At 40.3% G+C, this 27,809-nt stretch overlaps 1 protein-coding gene across 1 annotated transcript in view; it reads right to left on the reverse strand.

Annotated features, from left to right (window-relative positions):
• The window catches only part of kcnd1 (potassium voltage-gated channel, Shal-related subfamily, member 1), a 74,386-nt gene that overhangs the window by 43,822 nt on the left and 2,755 nt on the right, over nucleotides 1-27,809 (reverse strand). The window contains exons 2-3 of the mRNA XM_034087741.1: nucleotides 26,242-26,487; nucleotides 19,445-20,157 (exon numbers count right to left, since the gene is read on the reverse strand). Coding sequence (XP_033943632.1) covers nucleotides 19,445-20,157; nucleotides 26,242-26,487 — 959 coding nt within the window. The remainder of the gene's footprint in view (nucleotides 1-19,444; nucleotides 20,158-26,241; nucleotides 26,488-27,809) is intronic.

The following is a 27,809-nucleotide window of genomic DNA, read 5'->3' on the forward strand; positions in this document are numbered from 1 at the left end:
CATCGCTCGCCCAGATAGACAGAGCAGCAATTAGGGTCAGGAGGAAGAGGAGGAAGAGGAGGAGGAGGAGGAGCAGGAGGAGGAGGAGGAGGAAGAGGAGGAGGAAGAGGAGGAGGAAGAGGAAGAGGAGGAGGAAGAGGAGGAAGAGGAGGAGGAGAATGAGGAGGAGGAGGAGGAAGAGGACGAGAAGAAAATGGGAGGAGAATGAAAGTCAAAATGAGTTTTGTTATAAATTGAGAGGACTTAAGTGAGGAGAGGAAGAGGAAGAGGAAGAAGAATAAGGGAGGAGGAAATAAGGAGATGAGGAGAGAAAGAAAGGAGAGTATATCATGAAGGTACAATAGGAGGGAAAACGTTTCAAAAATCTGTTCAGAAATTTTTAATAAAAACTAATATACATTTTTACGACCGAAAATATCAATCAAAGCTAGGGCTGCTCAATTAATCATATTTTAATCGCGATTACGATTATGGCTGGCAACGATTACGAAAACTACGCAATCGAAATAAAAAGATATTTTTAAAAATTATTATTACATTTTTTTTCTCCAATAAATGGATGTTTTCAAAGTCAATGAATAATCGCAATTACAATTATTGACCCAAATAATCGAGACTATGATTTTTGCCATAATCGAGCAACCCTTATCAAAACAGTTGTAAAAATAAGATCGTATTTCCAGTATTTTACACAAGTATTCATATGTTAAATAAAATATCTGACAAAATCAAGTTTAGGTACATGTATGCATTCAGTGTAAGGGCGATAATTCATATGGAAGACATTTATGATCAACATGTTGTGTATTTCCTGAATATTATGGACTATCGATGAAGTCGTATCAGAATCTGAACTTCATCAATAATATTCAGAAAATCTATTATCTGACAATATTTGGCCGGAGTACCAGATTTCAAGACTTTAACTGAATCAGAACAAACGTTGAGGCATGTTTTCCTGACTGCAAAATATAATCTCTAGACACAGATGGACTATAAACAGAGAGGTAGGGAGGATGACGTGATGGGTGGAAAGAGGGCAGAGGGAAGGGGAGGAAGATGAGGAAGAGGAGGAGGCACAGTGGAGCAGCAGGAGAAATAACTGAGTGAGGGAGGAAAAGGTAAGAGAGGAAGACAGGAAGTGGAGAAGGAGGGCGAGGTGTGGACAGATAGAAGCTCCCTGCAGAGACCAGTCTTCTGCAGAACTAGGACACACACACACACACACACACACACACACACACACACACACACACACACACACACACACACACACACACACACACACACACACACACATTTCAGACTGTTCAACACACACTGGGAATCCTGCGCTCTGATTGGCTGGTGTTTCTGGTAACCTGACCCTGGATTCAACTACACACTTACAATGTTTAATTTAAGACCCAATAATTATCTTTTTTTTTTTTTAAATAATGTAGAGTGCACTTTGATTGTATGGGAACTTCATAAGAGTTTTTGGCTAGTATTGTATTAATGCATCTGTTAAACTTAAGGTTTTTAAATTAGATTAAAGTCCACGTCGATCCTGCCAACAGAAGAACGTTACATCGCTCTAAATGTCTAAGTACATAACTACCACTTACATGAAGCTAAAACATACTTGTGGACTTTTAAAGCATCACTTAATGCCCATGGCGACAATCGACTGTAGAAGCAAACAGAAAAATGGCTGAACTTTGTATTTTGTGGCAGAAAATGTGTCACTTCCTCTCACTGTTCCCTCTTTGTTCTGCTCTCTGTGTAAAGCAGCTTAGTGTGAAAGGGAAACTCCACGAGAGGAGACAGGTGCATGATGGGAGTCGACAGGTGGACTCACACCTGAGATTTCATGTCCTCCTTTCTGCTCCTCTCTGATCTGCTCTGAGGAAAGTAGAGTTTTTCAGCAAGACGTCGAAATACTAAGTGGAAACGACTGAATCATTTGGAGAAGGCTGCTCGTCTTGGAGGGAAATACGTTTTACCTGAACATCAAAGAGTTAATTTACAACAGGCTTTGACAGACAAGGAAAAACGAAGGGGACGGTAAATGGTAAAGATATTTAAACAACACAAACAATGCCATTAAAAGCTTAGAGTACAACCAACGGATATCATACAAAAGAAAACGTATAACAGTAGAGTTAAATTAAGAGAATCTTAATATGTTAATATTAAAGTTATGTGAATTATAACTGAGAGAAAACAGGATGTTACGCAGGTTGAGTGGAACATGTGTTTTATCATTAGGTATGACTCGTTCAGAGGATCCTCAAATGATAAACAGAGAATCTGGATATTAGATATGGACAAATGTTCACTATCAGGTTTCTGTGTAAGACGAGTTTAATGGATTGTAATTATATGGGGAAATAAAAAGTAAAGCAGGGGAAATAAATATCTATGAGTTTAATAAAGTGATGAAATATATGGGATAAGGGATACGTCGGCAGGGTGACGGAGGTACATGAATGTGAAGCAGGTGGAAAATAACATTATCTTTCTGTATGAATAAAGATGAACTACATTACACACACACACGCACGCACACGCACGCACACACACACACACACACACACACACACACACACACACACACACACACACACACACACACACACACACACACACACACACACACACACACACACACACACACACACACACACACACACACACACACACACACACACACACACACACACACACACACACACACACACACACACACACACACACAGCTTTGAAAGGTCACTGACCTTTAGAGAAAAGCCTCAGAGGAACACACATGTCCAACAGAATTAGTTTATACAAATACCACATTGTTATTTATTATAAGTCTGTAAAAAAGAAACCATTCCTAATTTCTCCTTCTATGTGAACTGTTTTGTTTTGAGTGTATCCAAATACAACTTTTACAATTAGTACATTGAGTAACTATTTTATCCATTTTTGATTTTATAAAACGATGATGATATATATTTTACAATTTTTTATTTAATGTTGTTCTTTTTTAATGTTTTAGTTTTATTATGGGTTAAGAGGTTTTACCTTTTTTTAATAAATATATTAATGTGTTATTATCTTCTTTGTTACTTTTATAGAAAAACCAACTTCTTTCTTAAAGTGAAAACCCCAACGTAACACAACGAGAGTCTTCAATGTTCTGACATTGAAGACCGAAAGAGACCTGAAGAGACCTGAAGGAAAGTTACGATGACTCACAAGCAGGTGAGGACTGTCCAGGCTTGGATTTTCGTCACTTTAGGGGCAAGGCCATTTGGCCTTTGGTGTCACACGTTCAGGGCGGAAAGGCCATTATAAGCTCCAAAATTAGGATTTGGAGCTTACAAATAAATAACTTCACTTTCTAATGAAAAAACAAATCACTTTTTTAATATCAATAATCGTATCATCATAGGCCTATGCCTCCTTAGTATTACCGTATATAAAATGAAATACTTTACTTTGAATAATAATTTGTCTCTTTAATCAACTCCTCACAGCTCCTCACATCTGTTCAGAAACTAGACAAAAGTTAAAGATGTACAAACCACAGACTGTCTGTGTCATGACGAATACAGTCGCTGCTTTAATCCTGTCTTTAGGACGTTGTTGTGAGTTTGGACGGAGCAGCTACAACGTTAGTTTAGCCTGATCGATCCAATCTCCATTCACAAAACACGCATTTTAAAAAGTGTTTCGCATGCCGTCTTGTCTGCACACTTGTCAAATCATGGTTTTTACTAACCGTTACCAGTATTTAGTTACTTCGGCATCATTTTGAAACGTGTATTACAATTAAATCAAGGTAAAATAGGTTAATTTGGCCGTAGTTGGTTTCCACCACAGTATTTACATGGAGATACGCCCCGCCCCCTCTCCAGCGCGTCCTGTTTGAATGACAGGAGTAAACACAGCTGACAGCCGCGGTGAAACTCCAGCGGTTAGAGCAATGCGAGTATTCGCATCGCGTCCGTTGTGAACGCAGCATAATGCAGTTCAGAAACCTGTTCTGATGCTTTTAAAGCGACTGTTAACAGTGCGAGGGGCCCAAAGGCCACGGTGGCCGTAGGACGTACAATTATTTGTGGGGCATAACGGCCAGACCGAGGGGCTACGACGGCCATGGCCGCCGTGAAAATCCCACCCTGCTCACAAGAACCTGAAATAATTCATGAATATTTGAATGCCTCAATGAGCATGCGCTGATAATTAGAATAACCTGAGGATTACATGATGACCAGAGCTGTGGAAAATGTCATGTTCCTGCTGTGTGGCATTCAATTATACAAGTGTGACCTGTGACATAACACACCCACACACACACACACACACACACACACACACACACACACACACACACACACACACACACACACACACACACACACACACACACACACACACACACACACACACACACACACACACACACACACACACACACACACACACACACACACACACACACACACACACACACACACACACACACAATGCCGTGGGAGAAAATAAACACATACCTTTTTTTATTTAAATATAGAGCTGTCATAATATCATATTTTCATTCCACATTGAAATGGGAAAGATGATTCAATGCTTAAAATCTTGAGGAAATAGTTAAGGAACATTTGAAGTAAAACACATCATCTTTAACTTAAGTCTAAGTGTTGCTATTTAGTAGATTTTAGAGAGGTCAACAGGAGGGGAAATACATGTGTTTGTTAAGCAGATTTAACAAGTAGTGACGAAAAATAACAAGGTCAAAGGTCACCAAATCCAGACAATAAGGAGATAATAAAATGAAATGAAATGTATTGGTTGATTTTTCTATTGGTTCTTAAAACTGTGCGACAAAATGCATTATGCTATAAGTCTTTTTATGCATGGTTTGGGAAAACGGTGTTAAAATAGTTATGAAATTGAACCTAAACTGTGGAAATACAGCAAGGTACATGTTTTGTTTCCCCACTATTATAGTCGCCAATTAATTCACAAACACAACGGCAATAGTAGCGGCGATCAAAATCGTTATTGTGACGTAAATATACAGTTTTGGGGTAAACGGAGAGGCCAAAAAAGATGGAAAAAGGCTTTAAAAAGTTTACAAAAATACATAGAATCACTAAATCTCCACATGAGATTTTCACAATTCCTGTTTCTAACTGTAAACCCCCAATACCACGAGGGACGAAACGCCATTGACATGCTGAGGAAGACCAGGAGATGTGGATAACAACACCTTTAATGAGTCTTAAAACGATTGATCCATATTTTCATTTCCCACGGGTCACCTTTGTGTCTCGTGATCATGACGTTGAGTTCAAGACAGTGAGATATTGTGGGAATAATGAAGACTGTGTGTGAGGAGCAGGAAGTGCACAACCTGCCTTTAAGGGCTCATTGATCTCTGTGAGGCGGACGGTAGATAAGGACTGCTGTTCTCTCAGTGTATTGAGACTTTCTGATCGTCTGCTGGATAAAAATAAAAGCAGCTATTATAAGAGAAAGGTACGATTCTTCTTTCCTTCAGGATCTCTTTCATCTCTGCCGCATCTCTGCTAAACACTATCTTCTGCATTGCTGTACAGGTAGATTCAATTTTTAAAGTCACGTCCTGTTTGCTGTTGATACATTTCCCTTTAATAACCAATACATGATGAATAAATCATTCATGTATTCGTCTCAGAACAGTCAATGAACTATGTAAACAATGCTTAGAGAAAACATTGGAGCCTATCAACATGTCTGCTGACCTACAGCTTTTGAACATTAAAGACACTACATAGTGATATACACCTGAACATCAGCAGGAGAGGACTCTTTAAAGTAGAGACACTACATACTGACATACACCTGAACATCAGCAGGAGAGGACTCTTTAAAGTAGAGACACTACATACTGACATACACCTGAACATCAGCAGGAGAGGACTCTTTAAAGTAGAGACACTACATACTGACATACACCTGAACATCAGCAGGAGAGGACTCTTTAAAGTAGAGACACTACATACTGACATACACCTGAACATCAGCAGGAGAGGACTCTTTAAAGTAGAGACACTACATAGTGATATACACTTGAACATCAGCAGGAGAGGACTCTTTAAAGTAGAGACACTACATACTGATATACACCTGAACATCAGCAGGAGAGGACTCTTTAAAGTAGAGACACTATATACTGATATACACCTGAACATCAGCAGGAGAGGACTCTTTAAAGTAGAGACACTACATACTGATATACACCTGAACATCAGCAGGAGAGGACTCTTTAAAGTAGAGACACTACATACTGACATACACCTGAACATCAGCAGGAGAGGACTCTTTAAAGTAGAGACACTACATAGTGATATACACCTGAACATCAGCAGGAGAGGACTCTTTAAAGTAGAGACACTACATACTGATATACACCTGAACATCAGCAGGAGAGGACTCTTTAAAGTAGAGACACTATATACTGATATACACCTGAACATCAGCAGGAGAGGACTCTTTAAAGTAGAGACACTACATACTGATATGCACCTGAACATCAGCAGGAGAGGACTCTTTAAAGTAGAGACACTACATACTGATATACACCTGAACATCAGCAGGAGAGGACTCTTTAAAGTAGAGACACTACATACTGATATACACCTGAACATCAGCAGGAGAGGACTCTTTAAAGTAGAGACACTACGTACTGATATTAAGCTGGAAATTAGCAGAATAGGGCCTCTTTAAACCTTTGAAACGTATCAAATGAAAGTCAAATCTTTTACTTTTCTACTTTTGTCTGAGGGCCACAGCAGCCTTAGTTTTCCCAGCTGGTGGAAATGGAGGAGATAAATCAATGAAATTACAGCATTTCTTGTAACACTGTCTGCGTTGGATTCTTTAGATTTCTCTCCTCCTCTCTATTAAAACATTAACAGTGTGCGATGCGTTGATGGTCTATAATTCCATCCCGGCAGTTTTATAAGGTCTGCTCTCAGACTCGTATACATCCTGCTTCTGGGAGGAAATGGCCGCTTCCCCCTCGTGTTCTTATAAATAATGTTGATGGTAAAGTGCTCTGCAACGGCACACACTCTGCAGACAACGTAAAGTCGCTCTCATATACGCCGTTTAGCCTCATGTGATTTATGTAAGGGAGAAGAGAGGGAAAGAGGACATGACTAAAGATCATTATCTTCAGATTAATGTTTTTTAATAAACTCAGTTTAAACCCTGATCTGATTTTCTGACCATTAAGAATATAAAAAAACCTTGAGGACTTTGATATAATTGAAACGCACTGTCTGGACGCAGCAGAGGAGATAACAATCAATAGTTGTCAAATATATATTATATATTTAGGAAGTATTTCAATCAAACTCAATCCTCGTGACGAGTTTCTTTTCCACAAACTGCTCGTAAGAAAAGCCATAACGAGAAAATGGATTATATTAAAGAGTCCCAAACTAAATGTGGGTGGGATTTTTATGAGGAAATACAGTCATGAGACATTTCATTTCTCCTTGAAACTCTATATGGATTCTGACCTGTGCATATCCTCAATTAGGGCGTCAACCGACAATTATTCCATTAACAATTAAACCATTAATTTGAGCTATAAAATGTCAGAAAATACTGAAAAATGTCCATCTTAGTTGCTGGTGATGTCATGAAATGTCCATTTTTGCCAGACAAAACTCTAAAGATACTCACATTAATGTAATATAAACAGAGAACAGCAACAAATACCAATATTTGAGAGGTTGAAACAAGCTTTCCTGCCATTTAAAAAAAAACGTGTTAGTCAGCAAATTATTATCATAGCTCGGTCCTGAACAACCCTCTTTTTTCCGTCTTGTGAAACGTCTAAAATATAAGTATTGAACATAGAAAGTATGTCATTGCATGCAGTAAAGTTGAGACACTACATACTAGTGTTGTCACGATACCAACATTTTGGTTTCGATACCGATACCAAGTCAAGAATTGCGATTCCGATTCTTTTTCGATACTTTTCTTAAAAAAAGGGAAACAGTCTTAAATATAATCAGGGATGCAAACTCATCAGGTATGAAAAAGGTGACAAGGATCCGAGCCCCCGACCCACGGAATATCGGCTTTAAAATTAGGAATAACAGAGGATTTTAGCAGTCAGAACAACTAAAGCAGCAGTGTTACTAAGAACAGAAACGCCAAAGAGTCACATCTAATATAAATATATATAAAAGCATTTATTTTAATTGTGTAGCAGTGAGTTTAACATTTTGGCAGCACTGTTGAGCATTTTGAAAATGTATTTTCATGCCTCTGTGCAAGGCTTAGTCTTTCTATCTTTATGGTCAATGGTGTAAAGTAACTAAGTTCATAAACTCAAGTACTACTTGGGTACAATTTTAAGATACTTGTACTTTATTTAAGTATTTCAATGTTTCTTTTGCTACTTTGTACTTCTAATCCACTACAGTTCAGAGGTACATGGTGTACTTCTACTCCTCTACAGTTCAGAGGTACATGGTGTACTTCTAATCCACTACAGTTCAGAGGTACATGGTGTACTTCTAATCCACTACAGTTCAGAGGTACATGGTGTACTTTTACTCCACTACATGTATTTAATACCTTTAGTTACTTTAGATGTGGACAAATGATGTGAAATATAACCAAGTGTTGAATCAGACTTTAGTTCCACCTGGAGTAAATCCACCAGCTACCCTGCAGTCTACAAAGTCATTCAGACTAGCTGCACCTTCACCAGCTTTGAGAACACTTTCATGATCAATCATTATAAAACACATCATATATATTATTCTGAAATGGACCAATCTGCACAATGACTACTTTTACTGTCGCTACTTTTTACTTTTACTGTAACAGAGTATTCCTACACTCTGGTGCTTCTAGTACAAGACCTGAGTACTTATACTTTTACTGTCGCTACTTTAACTATATTTTGATGATAATACTTTTGTACTTTTATTTGAGGATCATTTTGAATGCAGGATTGTTCCTACATTCTGGTACTTCTACTTTTACTCAAGTACAAGATATATATTTATACCACCTCCGTTTATACCCTATGAAAAAAACTAATAGAAAACGAAGGCTAAAGCTAACGTTAGCAGATAGTGATGCTAGTTTGCTAGTTAAGTTTGCTCAACGATAATATTGCGACAGAAAAACTTTTCAGTGCACATCACGCTCTGCCGCTCCGACAGGGAGCTCTGCTCTGAACACCTGACTTCTGGCTCGTTCACAGACTTCTGGCGTCTTTTTTGTCAACAAGCCGAGGCACAGCGGCAGTTTCACTCCCTCTTTCAGCCATGCTTCTAGTTTTCTCACATGCTCTGGCAGCTAGCGCGTGGCCGCGTGCACGAGAGAGGGGAGGGACTTAGAACGTGCTTGAGAGGAGCGGGACTGCAGGCACGGCTGCAGTGCAGCGAGTGGAATCAGAGCGCTGAACACACACGGCTCTTATTAAAACGGCGCTTTTTCACGGGAGTACTTTTCCCCGTCATTCTTAAAGTACCGATACTAATGAAACGGAGGAATCGTACCGTTTTTAACGGCAGGGTATCGCGGTACCTTTCAAGTATCGGTACACCGTGCAACACTACTACATACTGATATACACCTGAACATCAGCAGGAGAGGACTCTTTAAAGTAGAGACACTACATACTGATATACACCTGAACATCAGCAGGAGAGGACTCTTTAAAGTAGAGACACTACATACTGATATACACCTGAACATCAGCAGGAGAGGACTCTTTAAAGTAGAGACACTACATACTGATATACACCTGAACATCAGCAGGAGAGGACTCTTTAAAGTAGAGACACTACATACTGATATACACCTGAACATCAGCAGGAGAGGACTCTTTAAAGTAGAGACACTACATACTGATATACACCTGAACATCAGCAGGAGAGGACTCTTTAAAGTAGAGACACTACATACTGATATACACCTGAACATCAGCAGGAGAGGACTCTTTAAAGTAGAGACACTACATACTGATATACACCTGAACATCAGCAGGAGAGGACTCTTTAAAGTAGAGACACTACATACTGATATACACCTGAACATCAGCAGGAGAGGACTCTTTAAAGTAGAGACACTACATACTGATATACACCTGAACATCAGCAGGAGAAGACTCTTTAAAGTAGAGACACTATATACTGATATACACCTGAACATCAGCAGGAGAGGACTCTTTAAAGTAGAGACACTACATACTGATATACACCTGGACATCAGCAGGAGAGGACTCTTTAAAGTAGAAACAATACATACTGATATACACCTGAACATCAGCAGGAGAGGACTCTTTAAAGTAGAGACACTACATACTGATATACACCTGGACATCAGCAGGAGAGGACTCTTTAAATTAGAGACACTACATACTGATATACACCTGAACATCAGCAGGAGAGGACTCTTTAAAGTAGAGACACTACATACTGATATACACCTGAACATCAGCAGGAGAGGACTCTTTAAAGTAGAGACACTACATACTGATATACACCTGGACATCAGCAGGAGAGGACTCTTTAAAGTAGAGACACTACATACTGATATACACCTGAACATCAGCAGGAGAGGACTCTTTAAAGTAGAGACACTACATACTGATATACACCTGAACATCAGCAGGAGAGGACTCTTTAAAGTAGAGACACTACATACTGATATACACCTGGACATCAGCAGGAGAGGACTCTTTAAAGTAGAGACACTATATACTGATATACACCTGAACATCAGCAGGAGAGGACTCTTTAAAGTAGAGACACTACATACTGATATACACCTGGACATCAGCAGGAGAGGACTCTTTAAAGTAGAAACAATACATACTGATATACACCTGAACATCAGCAGGAGAGGACTCTTTAAAGTAGAGACACTACATACTGATATACACCTGAACATCAGCAGGAGAGGACTCTTTAAAGTAGACACTACATACTGATATACACCTGAACATCAGCAGGAGAGGACTCTTTAAAGTAGAGACACTACACACTGATATACACCTGAACATCAGCAGGAGAGGACTCTTTAAAGTAGAGACACTACATACTGATATACACCTGAACATCAGCAGGAGAGGACTCTTTAAAGTAGAGACACTATATACTGATATACACCTGAACATCAGCAGGAGAGGACTCTTTAAAGTAGAGACACTACATACTGATATACACCTGGACATCAGCAGGAGAGGACTCTTTAAAGTAGAGACACTACATACTGATATACACCTGGACATCAGCAGGAGAGGACTCTTTAAATTAGAGACACTACATACTGATATACACCTGAACATCAGCAGGAGAGGACTCTTTAAAGTAGAGACACTACATACTGATATACACCTGAACATCAGCAGGAGAGGACTCTTTAAAGTAGAGACACTACATACTGATATACACCTGAACATCAACAGGAGAGGACTCTTTAAAGTATAGACACTATATACTGATATACACCTGAACATCAGCAGGAGAGGACTCTTTAAAGTAGAGACACTACATACTGATATACACCTGGACATCAGCAGGAGAGGACTCTTTAAAGTAGAAACAATACATACTGATATACACCTGAACATCAGCAGGAGAGGACTCTTTAAAGTAGAGACACTACATACTGATATACACCTGGACATCAGCAGGAGAGGACTCTTTAAATTAGAGACACTACATACTGATATACACCTGAACATCAGCAGGAGAGGACTCTTTAAAGTAGAGACACTACATACTGATATACACCTGAACATCAGCAGGAGAGGACTCTTTAAAGTAGAAACAATACATACTGATATACACCTGAACATCAGCAGGAGAGGACTCTTTAAAGTAGAGACACTACATACTGATATACACCTGGACATCAGCAGGAGAGGACTCTTTAAAGTATAGACACTACATACTGATATACACCTGAACATCAGCAGGAGAGGACTCTTTAAAGTAGAGACACTACACACTGATATACACCTGAACATCAGCAGGAGAGGACTCTTTAAAGTAGAGACACTACACACTGATATACACCTGAACATCAGCAGGAGAGGACTCTTTAAAGTAGACACTACATACTGATATACACCTGAACAACGAACAGAATAGGGCCCCTTTAATGTTTTATTGTTTCGTAATGTGTTTTATGGATGTTCATTATATTCTGTGTCCATCTGAAAAGGCATAAACAATTAAATCAATCAACGAAATGGAGTCTGTTGAGTTTCTAATTTGTATTTGTTGTAATTTCTCCTTTCCAGTTGCCCACGAGCAGAAATCGTTGTAAGATCATTTCAGCTCGTTAATTATTTAATGGGGGATTTCTCCGGAGAGATTCAGATGAATTGTTGTACTCAAAGGTGTTTTTCGGTTACGATTGGAGCACCGTGAGGAGAATGTGGATTATCTGGAGTCCGGACACAAACATGTTATTCCTGGCAGCGGATTATTGCTTCTGGAGGGCGCTGCACGAGGTTTATGATTTCACTTGCAGTTTATTTTCACAGTGATAAAACATAGGAGCAAAGCAATAAAAGCAGCATGATGAAAAACAATGATAGCAAAGTGAACAAAAAGAAACAGATGAGCAGAAAGAGGGAGGAGAAAACCCAGAAGGAGAACAAGTTTAATCTGAATTTAATTAATAAAGGTTCCTGGATCACGACACTGTAAAGTCTTCTGAAACACTATTTAAAATCATCACAACATTTCCACTAAACAACAGAAAGATAAAGCAATAAAAGGTCATTTTCTGTGTGTCATATTTGAGCTAATTTAATTACAAACACATTTAAAGTCCTGCTGATTTTCCATTTAACCATCAACATTAAATGTGGTTTTCTCTTGGTGCAGAAAGGCCTTAAACTCAAAATATAACATGGTACATTTTCATTCATTTTATATTGATAACATTATATAGTTGTGTATTCATTAGGCCTGAAGAGGAGGATCTCTACCAAACAAATATTTTTGTAAATTTGTAGAATACGATATTTCTGAAGCTCCACAATACTTCGTTAAAAATATATTTTAATAATAATAATAATAATAATGGATTACATTTTTTAATTAGAGCGCTTTTACAGGTGCTCAAAGCACTTTACAATTACATATTACACATATTAGACATGTAAATATTACATTACATATAATATATATAGTATTTAAAAAATACATTTGTTTCCTCGAGTGTCCTGTGATCATGTTCTCCTTTGAGCGTGTTACCGTTGTCTGTCCGAAGCTGTCACTTTTTATTCATTTTTAAGCCACATTTTTACCCCATCTTGGTGCTTTTTACTCTATATTTTAACTGGATGAAAGATTTGAGTGATGGGACACCTGGGTGTGAAGTTTACGGAGACACAAGCTGAGCTAACGTTAGCCGCAGACTAAGAGAACCTCTGATTTTTAACGTCAAGCTGTCACAGAGATGCTAAAAAACCTCCTGAACCAGGAGAAGCTCACAGCAGCAATAAACCACTGTGATATTTAAAAAAACATATTCAGTGACGTGTGAACAGGCTCTGTAATATTTATGAATGAAATGCATGAGAAACTCTGTGAAATAGAGCAAAGTTAAAGAGTCTGAACCCAACATACATGAGATGTTCTCTGTGGTTTTAGAGAGGATCGTGTGCCTGCTCTGTAATGTGGTAAATAAACGTTCAGATGTTGTCCTGTATGTAGAGGAAGATTCATATATATCATATTTATGATCTTCATATGCCCGCGTCACACTGTCCCGAAGATGGCCCCGAACTTGGTCAACAGCCAAGTAACAGCCGAGGCAAGTACGATGCCTACAGAAGGCCACACCATGGCACCCGAACCACACACTCCGTCATGATGTTTCCATAGCAACAACAACTTCCTGTCAACAGCGTAAACTCGCCTTCAAAATAAAAGCATCTAAATAAAACAGGAAGTTAACCTAAATTACATTTAAGACATACAACTGCAACGAAACAAGAGACAAAAACAATGTAATATCCTTTTCAGTTTCACAGAACACAAATTGTACTACAATACGATGGCTACACGACGGCATTGCGAGGGCTTCACGTAGTCGTGTTGCCTTCCTAAGACAATCGGGCTGCTTCTTGTATCCTTCGTGAGGTGAAAAATGCCCGATGGCACCGATGATCAGACGAAGATGACACGATTTGAAAAGATGCCCTCATGATGGCCTAACGAAGGGCAAAATGGACACACTAATTCAACACGATGAAATGAACCTTCGAAAGGTCCTTCGGCAATTTTTTGGCATGCCAAAGATTTTGCCACCGCTCACGAAGTTGCTGCTGGAGCCTGAGAAACTCCACCGGCGGTCATACGATGGCTTAAGATGCCCTCACGAATGGCCCGATGTTGCCGAATTTGAACATTTCCTTTATCATGTGTCCATCTGGTGTCAATTTCGGGACAGTGTGACGCGGGCTTAAAGGACTGACTTTAGGACTCATGCCAAAATATATTTAATCCAGATTTCCTCCATGACACCTCTTTGGAGAACTGCGAGGGGTTAATGAATACACACAATCCTATGTTTGTTAGTTGTTGGTCAATTGAGTTTTATAGAAGATACAATCCTGACATTTTTAATAAAGCCAGGTTTCTTTAATATATATCAGGTAAGGGAAACGTCTTTCACTTTTCTGCAACACCACATGACGCAACTTTGACCAAACTTAACGTCATTTATAAATAAAAACAACTCTTTAGACAAGAACACAAGAGTCTTCTTATCAATCTACTTCTCTGAACATCTGGACCTCCTTTTATACTGAGGAGAGAAGGAGGAAGAGAGGTGAGGACACATGGAGAGATACTGGGTGTTTCTCAATGTCGAGTAAAGCTGCTCCAGAGCCACTATTTCAAGCATACTACGTCATCGAGTGCCGCCGAAGGACTGAAGGACCAGCATACTTGGAATTCTACCGAGCCCGGCGTACATCGTTTGAGGAAATTTCGAGGCTAGCACATGTGTAGACTCCGTGGTCTTAAAATCCCCACAATGCTTTGCGCTTTCTCTGTGGCGGAGAATGTAAGGCGGGGCCTCTCATATGACGCACACCTGCACACTTGCTCGCCTGTTCCACTCTTCGTTTTCCGAATGCCAGGAAGGATTCTTGCCTCGCTTCTGAACCAAGTGACTCGGAAGACAAGCAAGCGTACTCGAGATTGAGAAACACCCACTGCCTAAAAGGAAAAAGGATGTAACTGAGAGTAGAAGAAGGGGTGAGGAAAAGGGGGGAGGTAAAAGCCTGGGTTGTGTTTTGCTGCCCTGTGGTTGGTCTGTAAATGCATCCAGAAGGCAGCAAAACCACTTCCCTTTATTAAACTATTGCAAGGAGATACCAGATCCATGTCACATTATCACTTGAGGATGAAATCACAGATATATAGGAGGAGAAGGGAGTGAAGAAGGGAGAAGGAGGGAGAAAGTAAAGGGGAAAAGAGGCGAGGAAACAAGGAGGAAAAACAGGAAAGGAAAACAATCAAGTGAGAGGTAATAAAGTGAGGATAGAGAAAGGGAGAGAGAAAGGGAGGAAACAAGGAAAGGAGAAGGAAAGAGGAAACAAGAAGAGAGGAAAGGTAGCGATAACAGTAGATGGGAGAGAGCTTTTCAGAATAAAACCCTCAGTGAATAGGAAACAACCAACACCGCCAAAATAAGAGACCTGCGAGATAAAGACCCATTACAGTTGATCATTTTAAAAAAGGGTGACTCCCCACACTACAGTCCACTGAATTTAAACATTTTTTGGGGAGAAAAATAAAGTTTTTCATTCAATAAAACGAACAAAAGCTCCTTCACACTCCTGTTGGTTTTTACTACAGTCATTCACACTCTCCCATTCACACCTTTCTAAACCACACTACATCTCCCTCATTCACAGACAGGTAGGTGTATAGAGTCATATAGCCAAGTGTGTGTGTGTGTGTGTGTGTGTGTGTGTGTGTGTGTGTGTGTGTGTGTGTGTGTGTGTGTGTGTGTGTGTGTGTGTGTGTGTGTTAAAAGCATTACAGTCAGAGCTTATGTACTCTCACTGACTCACTCTCTATTTCTGATGTTTCCAAAGGCTCTTTGAACAACAGATAATAGATCAGTGCTGGAGAGCTGCAGGGCGAAGAAACACACACACAGAAACACACACTCTGCGTCCACATGGCTGCAGTATGTGTGTGTGTGTGTGTGTGTGTGTGTGTGTGTGTGTGTGTGTGTGTGTGTGGGCGGCAGCAGGGTGAAGAAACACCATCGTACTGGAGAAGCGGTTTCACACTCAAAACAGACTGTAAAACTCCTCCGTAACCAATAATAACGACCAATAATCCGTCACACACAACAAAACAGGAGAGCGGAGAGCACACACACACACACACACACACACACACACACACACACACACACACACACACCACACACACACACACACACACACACACACACACACACACACACACACACACACACACACACACACACACACACACACACACACACACACACACACACACACACACACACCAAGTTGCCATGGTGATAATATTAACAGCCACAGCAGTGTTTTTCACAGCAGTCGGAGAAGAACATAATGGGTGCAGGAATGTGTCCTAAAAGCACTTCCTGTTCTCTTCACTGGATGTCAACGGTTTTATGAATGTGTTTTTGATTGTTAGCCTGAATAAAGGTCTGTGGTTACAACCAGCTCGTGAGATGTTGTTCTACGACAGGAAATATGTTAGTAAATACCCCACTGGTTTGATTTGATCTTATTTCCACTGCAATATATTCAAAAATGCAATGATATAAATACATTGGTGTTTTATTGAGGTAATCCTTGTGATGGTCATTTCCGGGTTGGCCTACAATATACGTCATCACTACTTCTGTCACGGTTTTAGTTTTGTCTGTCTAGTCATGTTTTTATTTTGAAATTCCGTTCTCCCTGTCTCTTGTCTTCCTTCCTGTGTTTGCCCTCCTGTGTCTGAGTGTCTGGCTGAAGTCCAATAGTCCATTTAGCTTAGGAACCTTCCTAACGGAGTGAAATGACCCGGAAGTCCCTCAGTGGCAGCCATGATAAGTGCCGTTCCAATTCTCTAGATGAAAGGAAAGGAGGTTTCAAACTTCCTTTATAACCTCCTTTAGCTTAGGAACCACTGGACCTCCCTAACCGAAAGGAGAGGAGAAAATGCTGCCCCACAATGCATTGCGGCCGCAGCATTTGCCGTCACTCAACAGTCGGCCGTTCACGGAAACAACCGATTATGACGGAGAAATGATATCATGAAAGTTACGGTGCTTATTAAGCATTTTAAAACGTAGGTGGTAAGTTGCCAAAGTGCTTTGTTCTGAACGTTCATCAGTATTATAATCAAAAAGAGAAATATGAACGTTAGTTTTCACTGAAATGATCAAATAAAGTCAACATTTCAGTCTTTACTGAGCTGTGTGGGGTTTGTTCAACTTTTAAAAGATGTTTGAATGGTGATATACACAGTGATAGATGTTAAGGACTAACGTTTATAATAAATACATCTGTATTGATTTTAAGATCTTTAGTTCATCAATCATACGTATTGGGATCATTGGTATTAATGTGGACCGGAGGGAGAGGGGGACGAGCATAAGTTTCACTTTCCTTTTTTATTTCAATTCCAACTTTGGTCATGAAGAATATGTTTCTCTGTTGTCCACGTTCATAAAGCAAAGCAACAGCATCAGAGCACGGTGCAGAGTCTCTAGATGAGTTTACAGTAGTCCCTCGCTCTTATTGAACATCCATGTTGTAGTCCGCTGTATAGAAAACTGTAGTTTCCATAGTTTCCCCACAGCAGCAGACGCACATTCATGACGTCCGCTGGCGCATCATAAACACGTCGGATAGAGAGAGTGCATTCGGATTCTCTAAAGTACCGCAGTCTATTCTCCTAAGTCCTTTTGAATTCTCCTATCCACTATCCCTTAACCCCTGTGACGTTTCACTCAGAGGTCAAGGAATAGACGATAGGGTTAGAATTTAGGAGCTGATTTTTGGATTATCCGACCACAACCTCTGATTGTGTTCACCTGTTGCCCTTCCGTTTCTGCATCCCCTGCCCAGCTGTGTCTTGTCCTCCCCTGTGCTCCATGTCGGTTCGTTCTCTTTTCTCACCCTCCATGTTTGTCACGTTCCAGGTTGTTTTTTATTCTCATGCTATGTGTTTTGGATTATGATTTTGTTTTTACATTACATTACATTGCATTTAGCTGACGCTTTTATCCAAAGCGACTTACAATAAGTGCGTTCGACCAACAAAATAAAAACTTGAAGAAAACAGAATCATAAAGTACATCAGGCTTCATAGAGCCAAACATTTCAAGTGCTACTCAACTGGCTTTAGATAAGCCAGTGCTTTGTTAGTATATAAGTGCTTTGTTAATAGTTCTATCGCTCGAGGTGGAGTCGAAAGAGATGAGTTCTCAGTCTGCGCTGGAAGGTGTATAAGCTATCTGCCGTCCTGATGTCAATGGGAGCTCATTCCACCATTTTGGAGCCAGGATAGCAAACCCACGTGTTTTTGCTGATGGGAACTTGGGTCCCCCTCGCAGCGAGGGTGCAGCGAGCCGTTTGGCTGATGCAGAGCGGAGTGCACGTGCTGGGTGTACGGTTTAACCATGTCCTGGATGTAGGAAGGGCCAGATCAGTTTTGTTTGCCATGTCAACAGCTTTTATTAATTAAAGCTCGCTTTTGTTTTGAAACCCGCTTCCCTTTTTAACTGCATTTGAGTCCTAATATTCACGAATCCTGACAACTTTATACACACTAGGGGCTGTAATCGGTAACACAGTACCTCTCACAATTAATCTGCAACTTTAAGGCGTTCAAAAAAGATCACTCAACAACAATCACAACATCCTGCCATATCTCCAGTGTGGATGTTTACCTTGAATTACATGGCAGTTCAAAGGCAGAATAACCGACACAAGCCAATGCACCAAATGGAAAGCCATCACTACCTCAGTGTAACAGCACACCTAATCCATAAGAATAAAGCAACTGCACCCTTGAACTCGTTCTTTAGGTGTGGAGAAAATGGAGGAAAGACATTACTGCCGAACCATGCTCCATCTTCTTGAAGTTGCACAGGAGGCGAGATGAAGGACAGGGTCACCGCCGTGGGAACAGATACTGCTCGATTACCATTAGAGTAAAAAAGAAAAGCACAGAACGTTTTCTATGAAACCTTTAAACTCTTGCAGAGGTTTGTTGCATAGCAATACAGCAGCTCCTACTCACCACTGAGTCGTTTTCTATATTGTAAATGCCCCCTCTTTGTGACGAATAAACCTATTCTGATTCTGAAACAAAAAACAATCCCTGCTTTTTGCCTCCAGATATTGAAGTTCTCAACTCACCCGAGCGTGGTCATGGTGACGATGGTGTACCAGAAGGAGGCGGGGATGGAGGTGAAGGTGGAGCCCTTGGTGCCCTTCTCGGCGTAGAACATGACGGTGGCGAAGATGATGATGGCCATGGTGAGAGAAAACAGCAGGAAGCCTAACTCTGAGGCGCAGCTCTTGAGAGTGTAGCCCAAAATCCTCAGGCCCGCCGAGTGGCGCGAGAACTTGAAGATGCGGAAGACGCGGAAAACCCGGAGCGTGACGAAGGCGCCGCTCACGTCCTCGTTCTCCGGCATCACCAGGCCGATGTAGTACGGCATGATGGCCACCACGTCGATCACGGACATCACGGAGCGCATGAAATTGCAGCGACTGGGCGCAGCGAAAAGGCGCATCAGATACTCGAAGGTGAATATGAGCACGCAGGCCGTGTCCATGCAGAAGAAGGGGACCTTGTACTTCTCGCCGCACGGCAGATCTTTCACGCTGCCTAAGGGCGGCCGGCACGGCACCGTCTCCACCACGTTGGCGATGACCGACACGGCGATGAAGAAGCCGGTGACGTAGTAGAAGACGAGAGCCATGGTGGAGGTGTGCGGGTTCTCGAAGGCTCGCCACAGCCGCTCCCTGGAGGTGCTGTTGGGGGGCAGCGGGGCGTCAACCCCCTCGTTGGCCTCCGTGTCCTCCGCCAGGCGCTCCTGGTTCTCCTTTTTCCTGTCCCGGTATTCCTGCACACAGACAGGGAGAGAGAGACAAGATCAGCCTCGTTATTTATCATATTTCATCAAGTTAGAGATTTTGAAAACACATGGTGCCTCACAGTAAGTCAGAATACAAAATCCTAAAAACAAAGAAATGCAAAATAATTTGTTTGGCAGCTGGAAGATGATATATGAGTAAAACCAAAAGTATCATTGACGGTGTAGAGTCCAATTTAGTAAATCATCCTATTACAACTATTAACGGCGGGGGCAACCGGGTTTAACAGGTTAATAAATCTTGCTTAAACAAAAAGTGATTTAATAAATGGGATATTATCTTGCTTTTCAACTTAAAGGTAGGGTAGGTAAGAATGGAGAAACCAGCTCGAGTGCGCTAGAATTTTAAAGTACGCAGCCGAAAAAGATCTGCCCCTTCCTTCAGACTTCCTTACAGAGTCCCTCCTCCAACACACACCAACGCGCACATGACCAATGAGGGCACGAGATAAGTTTGTGCCCAGATGGAAGGCTGACAGGCAGGTAGGCCATCCAGTTACTTTAGCCGGCTCAGATGATTGGTCGTGCTTTTTACAGCGCCACGGCTTCCACAGATGATATTTTTTTATGTATTTATTGTCAAATAATTAATGTATTCATTGCTATCGGGACGTTAAGAGCATTCCATGGAATATAAGTGTTTCTGAAGTGAATTACCGACCCCATCTTTAAATAATGAGAAAAAAGTTGAAAATGTAACGATTTCATGTTAGCTTCATGTCTACATGTCAATCTAGAATAGTTAGTCATTTTAATATATGTTATGCTTTATGATAACTCACATTTCTTCTTTTTTTTAAAGATGTATTTATTTTTTTAGAATTGGATGATGTTGTCAACCTGCTGGCAAAGAGGAAAGCTCTTATTTTGAAGGTGGCACAGCAGAAACAATCTTGTTTACTGTCAAAACTGATAAAGCAAACCATTTTATTTTGTTTGTGCAACTGTCTATTTAAGTGTTGTGCCTATGAGAGATAAACAAAGTACAACCATGTTCACAGCCCTATGGTCGCTTTGTGTCCTATCAGATATTTGGTTTCCATTAGCTCCGGGCCAATATGGTTAGCGGCTTCTCCTTTTAGCAAGATAGTGCACTAATAATGGGAATAAATGAAATGTTGTCCCACATCACATGCCACCACAGGTATTGACAAAGTAACTCCTAAAGAAATACAGAGCATTTTCTATTGAAGCACCAATAACACATTTTGCACAGCCTCAATTGAATGTATTTAGAACCACCAAGCACTTGCCAGCGGTTACCAAGCCAGCAAGCCAACTATAGTTAATAAATAGAAAGTGAAATACATTCATAAGATTTTAAACTCCCACAAAAGGCAGTGACCTCCAGAGTGATTAATAAACTTGTCTCAACGGAAGTAAATCTGCTTCTGTAAATGTTTTTGCCTCAATAATTAGAGAGAGAGAGAAGAAAAGCAGCAGAAATTACTAGCAGTATAAAAATAAAAAGCATGTGGACTGTTTCTCATGGGAAGTTGTGTGGGAAGTGTGAGAGAACAAATCCAGAAATGAGAATCTCTCACAGTTAAACCAACATTTTTGAGTCTGCCAAATGTGAGGAAATATATTTCCAGCTCATTAGTCAGTGCACTGGTCCAATATAAAACAAAGTATATGAAGATTTAAGAGCAAGTCAAGACGAGGGTAATGTGACAAACGGGTATATGAAGAGCTCTGAAGGTGATTGGTTATTTAAGTATGGACGTTAATAATAAAACATACAGAAAACTAAAGTAGGAAGCCAAAATCAGGAGCAATAAAAGGTGCAGGGATGAGTCCTATAACCTGGAAATGAGTATTTCAGCACTTCCTGTTCTCTCGTCTGGAGCTCAATGGTCTTTTGAATGTCTATTTGGTTGTTAGCCTGAAAAAAGGTCTGTGGTTAGCACAAGCTGAAGAGATTTTATTTCTACAACGTTAGTAAAAACCCCACTGGTGAATTTAAAAGTGTCTAAATCAGACGACTAAACGTCATCACGCCCAACATTAGCCTCCTTTAGCTTAGCGTGGTGACCTGAAGTCATGTGACCGTGCTGTAGTTCCTTTATAGCCCAACATTAGCCGACTTTAGCTTAGCAGTGGTGAAGTGAAGTCATGTGACCGTGCTGTAGTTCCTTTATAGCCCAACATTAGCCACCTTTAGCTTAGCGGTGGTGACGTGAAGTCATGTGACCGTGCTGTAGTTCCTTTATAGTCCAACATTAGCCACCTTTAGCTTAGCGGTGGTAACGTGAAGTCATGTGACCGTGCTGTAGTTCTTTTATAGCCCAACATTAGCCTCCTTTAGCTTAGCGTGGTGACCTGAAGTCATGTGACCGTGCTGTAGTTCCTTTATAGCCCAACATTAGCCTCCTTTAGCTTAGCGGTGGTGACGTGAAGTCATGTGACCGTGCTGTAGTTCCTTTATAGCCCAACATTAGCCACCTTTAGCTTAGCGGTGGTGACGTGAAGTCATGTGACCGTGCTGTAGTTCCTTTATAGCCCAACATTAGCCGCCTTTAGCTTAGCGGTGGTGACGTGAAGTCATGTGACCGTGCTGTAGTTCCTTTATAATCCAACATTAGCCACCTTTAGCTTAGCGGTGGTGACGTGAAGTCATGTGACCGTGCTGTAGTTCTTTTATAGCCCAACATTAGCCTCCTTTAGCTTAGCGGTGGTGACGTGAAGTCATGTGACCGTGCTGTAGTTCCTTTATAGCCCAACATTAGCCGACTTTAGCTTAGCGGTGGTGACGTGAAGTCATGTGACCGTGCTGTAGTTCCTTTATAGCCCAACATTAGCCGCCTTTAGCTTAGCGGTGGAGACGTGAAGTCATGTGACCGTGCTGTAGTTCTTTTATAGCCCAACATTAGCCTCCTTTAGCTTAGCGGTGGTGACGTGAAGTCATGTGACCGTGCTGTAGTTCCTTTATAGACCAACATTAGCCACCTTTAGCTTAGCGGTGGTGACGTGAAGTCATGTGACCGTGCTGTAGTTCCTTTATAGCTCAACATTAGTTTTTTACTTCTCAAATCATAAAGTGGTGTTCATAAGTGGAGATTATCCTGCTGAACAAAACGTGTAAGTATGATAAACGTTTGTTTGACACACAGAATATTTTCGAATGGAAAAGTCCCACTGGCTTTTGGCCATGGGAGCCATTACAATACTAACTTCAGGGTTGGCTCTACATCCCTGCTCTCACCACTCTCTTGCATGTGAGCTTCTGGTGTTTCAGCTCATTACTGCCGTGTTAATGAGTTTTATAATGAAGTCTGACAGCAGCGCTTGTTAGAAACCCCCCTCCTCAGATCACTCCATGTTTTTACACTTTACTCATTTAGCTGATGATCTCCGCTCCAAAGAGACTTAATGAGTGCAGCAGCAGAATCACCAACATTACAGTGAAGCTTCAGGAATAAATCCAAAGGTCACTGCATCAACCGAAGTACACGAGTCATGACGCAAGTGATGTAAAAAATGTGGAAGTAAGAGCAGTATGTCCTCCTTTACAGGACTGTCACTGCATAGAAAGGTGGGATCTTCATCAGTAGCAGCACTGTGAATTGTTGTGGAAGATGATCTGCAAATAAAAGCTAGAAATAAAAAGTACTTTTCTGAGCAGCAAACTTAAAATTAAGTCCATAACATGAGACTCATGTTCATTTTGGAAATAAAAAATGATTAAAAAACAGCTTATTATCTGTTATTGTTAACCGTTTCCTTGATTAAAACGATACTATACTTCTTAATAATTTGAATGGTTGCCTTCATTATAGTGAAAACCTATATAATACCAGATTGTGTAAAAGTTTTAAAAGGTTTCTGGTTTAAAGGTTTCAATATTTGACTTTTAATTAATATATACATTTAAAAATGCCATCATGTTTGAATCAGTATTACATTTGAATACCAAACTCTAGTATTTATATATATATATATATATGTATATATGTATGTTGTTGACCCCTTCAGTAAATGGAGAGTATGTTCTCAATGCAAATCAAGTTATAAATAGTTTTTTTAATTGGATATTTATGTAGAAATAGATAAACACAATGAACAAGAGTCACTGAGAGAGTTACTTTTACACTCGAGTAAAATATACCTAAGCAGTCATTGATATATAATGGTTAAATATACACTGAACAAAAATATAAACGCAACACTTTTGTTTTTGCTCCCATTTTTCATGAGAAGTACTCAAAGATCTAAAACATTTTCTATATACACAAAATAACCATTTCTCTCAAATATTGTTCACAAATCTGAAAAAATCTGTGATAGTGAGCACTTCTCCTTTGCCGAGATAATCCATCCCACCTCACAGGTGTGGCATATCAAGATGCTGATTAGACAGCATGATTATTGCACAGGTGTGCCTTAGGCTGGCCACAATAGAAGGCCACTCTGAAACGTGCATTTTTGCTTTATTGGGGGGGTCTGGGGGGGTGCGAAAACCAGTCAGTATCTGGTGTGAGGGGTAGGGGTAGGGGTTAGGGTTAGGTGTTTAAAAAAATAGGTGTTTAAAAAAACATTAAAAACCTCCGTAAACATAAACCTTATAAAACGCTTTTAAAAGCATTGTAAAAGCTCCGTGAGGACAAGACCGTTTCAAAAGAGTGGTTAAAAAGTGCAGAGCGGAGCTGGACCACGGAACGGCGGCAGAGTATGTTAAAAAGCAGACCTCCCCGTCCCAGGATCTCTGGAGGGAGGCGTGTGTGGGTGTATGTGTGTGTGTGTGTGTGTGTGTGTGTGTGTGTGTGTGTGTGTGTGTGTGTGTGTGTGTGTGTGTGTGTGTGTGTGTGTGTGTGTGTGTGTGTGTATGTGTGTGCGTGTGTGCCGATGTGTTTAAGTGTGTGTGTGCGTGTGCGGAGCCTGTCCCAATGGAATCTGTAAAAGACCCTAAATGATAGGGGGATCTAAAATGGTCAATTTAAGAGTGATTCCAGTTCTATTAGTAAAAGCCATGCATAAAAACATTTAGAAGTGTAAGTGCAGTTAAAACACAAGTGCAATGATAAAGATACAAATAATTAAAACAATCTCCCCAGTAATATTAATTTAAAAAGTAAAGGGAGTGTTAAAATTAACTAATAATAAAATAAAGGCACACCGGGTTAGTAAGATCGTATAAAATGAACTGGATGTCACTGGAAAATAAAAACCACTAAAATCAAGTCTAAAAGATTCCAGAGGGCAGGTGTTGTTTGGCTCTGTCTATTTAAAAGGGTGGCAGGTCGGTGAAGAGTTCCTCTCTTTGGTTTTCTGGACTCCAGGTAATAAAATAATTTAAAATAAATATAAATAAACAAATAAAAGCGTCCCTCCTCATGTGGCTTTGATTATTATCAGATAGAAACATACACATATATACATTAAAAATATAAAACATGTAAGAAGTAATAAAAACATAAATATGAACACCATTAAGATAGTGCTAAAAACATGCGATAAAAATGTAGCACACCAATAAAAAGTCCAGATGAGGAGGATCTATAAATAATTAATAAATAAATATAAGTGCTAAAATACGTGGAGGGCAGATTAAAACAGGCTGACACACCCGCAGAGAAGGGAATTAAGAGGAGGGGAGAGACCCTGGGGCGAGAGGAGATCACACACTGTTTCCATATTTCCATCACAATCTCCTTGTGCAGGGAATTTGAAAACAACAACATTCTGGGACATTTCAATGGATATTTACAATATGGAAAAGATGACAGCATTTGTCATAAATTGGAAGAATGCACTACAAACTGTGAGAAGTGGACTCACGATGTAAAGCCCTATAGGCCTGATTTAGTTTCCACAGATCCATAACTCTGCTGTAAAGACACGTCTACTGCCTAATTGTTCACTGTTGTTTTCTTTACGTTTTCTCATCTGTGTTTTTTGTGTCATGTATCATTGCTGAAAATAACTATGAACAGATTTATGTCCTTCATGTTGAGATGCAACAATGTTTGACACTAAATGCCAATAAAAAGTAAATTACAAAAACAACAAAACAACAACATGTTTGTCTCTGTGCCTAACAGGAAGTGCAGTTACCTCCATGCAGCAGTCCCCGATGATCTCGGGCACGATGCCGTAGAAGGCCAGCTCCTCGTCGAAGGCCTGGATGCACTCGTTCCTCGGGTAGTGCAGCTTCCCCGTGCGGTAAAAGTTCAGAATGTGTCGGAACATTTCGGGGTCTCGGTCGAAGAAGAATTCCTGAGTGTCCTCGTTGTAGAAAAACTCTTTTTCTGAAGAACCCAGCAGCGTCTCCGGGTAACGGTCCAGAGTGTTCTTCCATGTCTGCAGAGAGACCACATGATCTTTTTATAGGACAATCTGTAGCTTTACTATTTCAACTTAAGTGTGTTTTTCTTATGATTATATGATGCAAAAAGAGGGATACATATTCTTATGTTGAAGGTGCCACAGAAAAAAAAAAAAATATATATAATAAAACTTATAAAAGATTATTATTTTGCAGCACCTGTCTGAAACCAGAGCCCAGTCTGCTCTGATTGGTTAGCTGGCCGGCTCTGTTGTGATTGGTCAACCGCTTAGAGATGTCCCGCCCCTTAACCACGCACAATGTGTTGGAGCGCTAGCCAATAGAAGTGTTTTTACTTTAAAAAAAAAAAATACATTGTAGTGGCCGTCAGCACAACAAAAATAGTGTTTAAACAGAGAAACAATGTTTTGTAAAAGCATAAGACCAAATATAATAACTTCTCTTCAGTTGAACCACTTTTAAACAAACCATACAGGCTACTTGGATTAAAAACAGACGAAAACAAAACAGTCAATTTAAGCTGAGATGCAGAGAAAGATGGGAGCATTGTCTCTAATTGTCGGTAACAGTGAAGTAGGCCGTGTTTTATGCTTAGATTATATTAATAGGCATACTGCATATTTGTCTTTCTATATATACCACCAGAACCTTTAAAAAATGAGGACAACGTCTGACAGGAACTTTCTCCTTGTTCTGCCGCCGCAGCAGAAAGCACTTTTTTCTGTTTGATTCCTAAACGCCATCCAAATCCATTTTTGCTGTGTAGCCATCCTGTTATTTGTTCAGCCCAAATGCACATTGATTAGACGTACAGTTTTTATTTACAACCTCCAGCCCTGGAGGCGGGAGCAGAGCGGCACATTAAGAGCAACATGAATCTCTGAAAGCAGGTCTGGTAGTAAAACTGCTTTTAATTCCCCTCATAGAAGTAATGTGATCATATTTTACATACTTGGACAGCTAGTGACTTTCTAATAGCTTCTAACTATTTCTGCTTCATCAAAAAAAGGCAAATATTTAAGCGTGCGTAACGACTTTAGAGTCAACTACAAGTCCCAGAGAGCTTAGCTGTGAGAAACAACCAATCAGAGCTTCAGATTCTCATGAGGCCTCCAACAGAGCTGAAATTGGATGCATGTTAACAATCAATCCAAACCTATCCACTTTTGGAAATATCTTAGCAACGAAGCGCTCTGAATGCGGCACAAAATAACTCTTGAACCAAGGCTCTGGCTGGAAAACAGCAAAGACTTGTGGGTAATGTAGTTTTAAAACCTAAGCTAATCAATACCTGCGTAGAACATGTCCTAAATCTGCACGAGAACTTCCTGCACAT

The sequence above is a fragment of the Pseudochaenichthys georgianus genome, chromosome 7 (assembly GCF_902827115.2).
Source record: "Pseudochaenichthys georgianus chromosome 7, fPseGeo1.2, whole genome shotgun sequence".
Lineage (NCBI taxonomy): Eukaryota > Metazoa > Chordata > Actinopteri > Perciformes > Channichthyidae > Pseudochaenichthys > Pseudochaenichthys georgianus.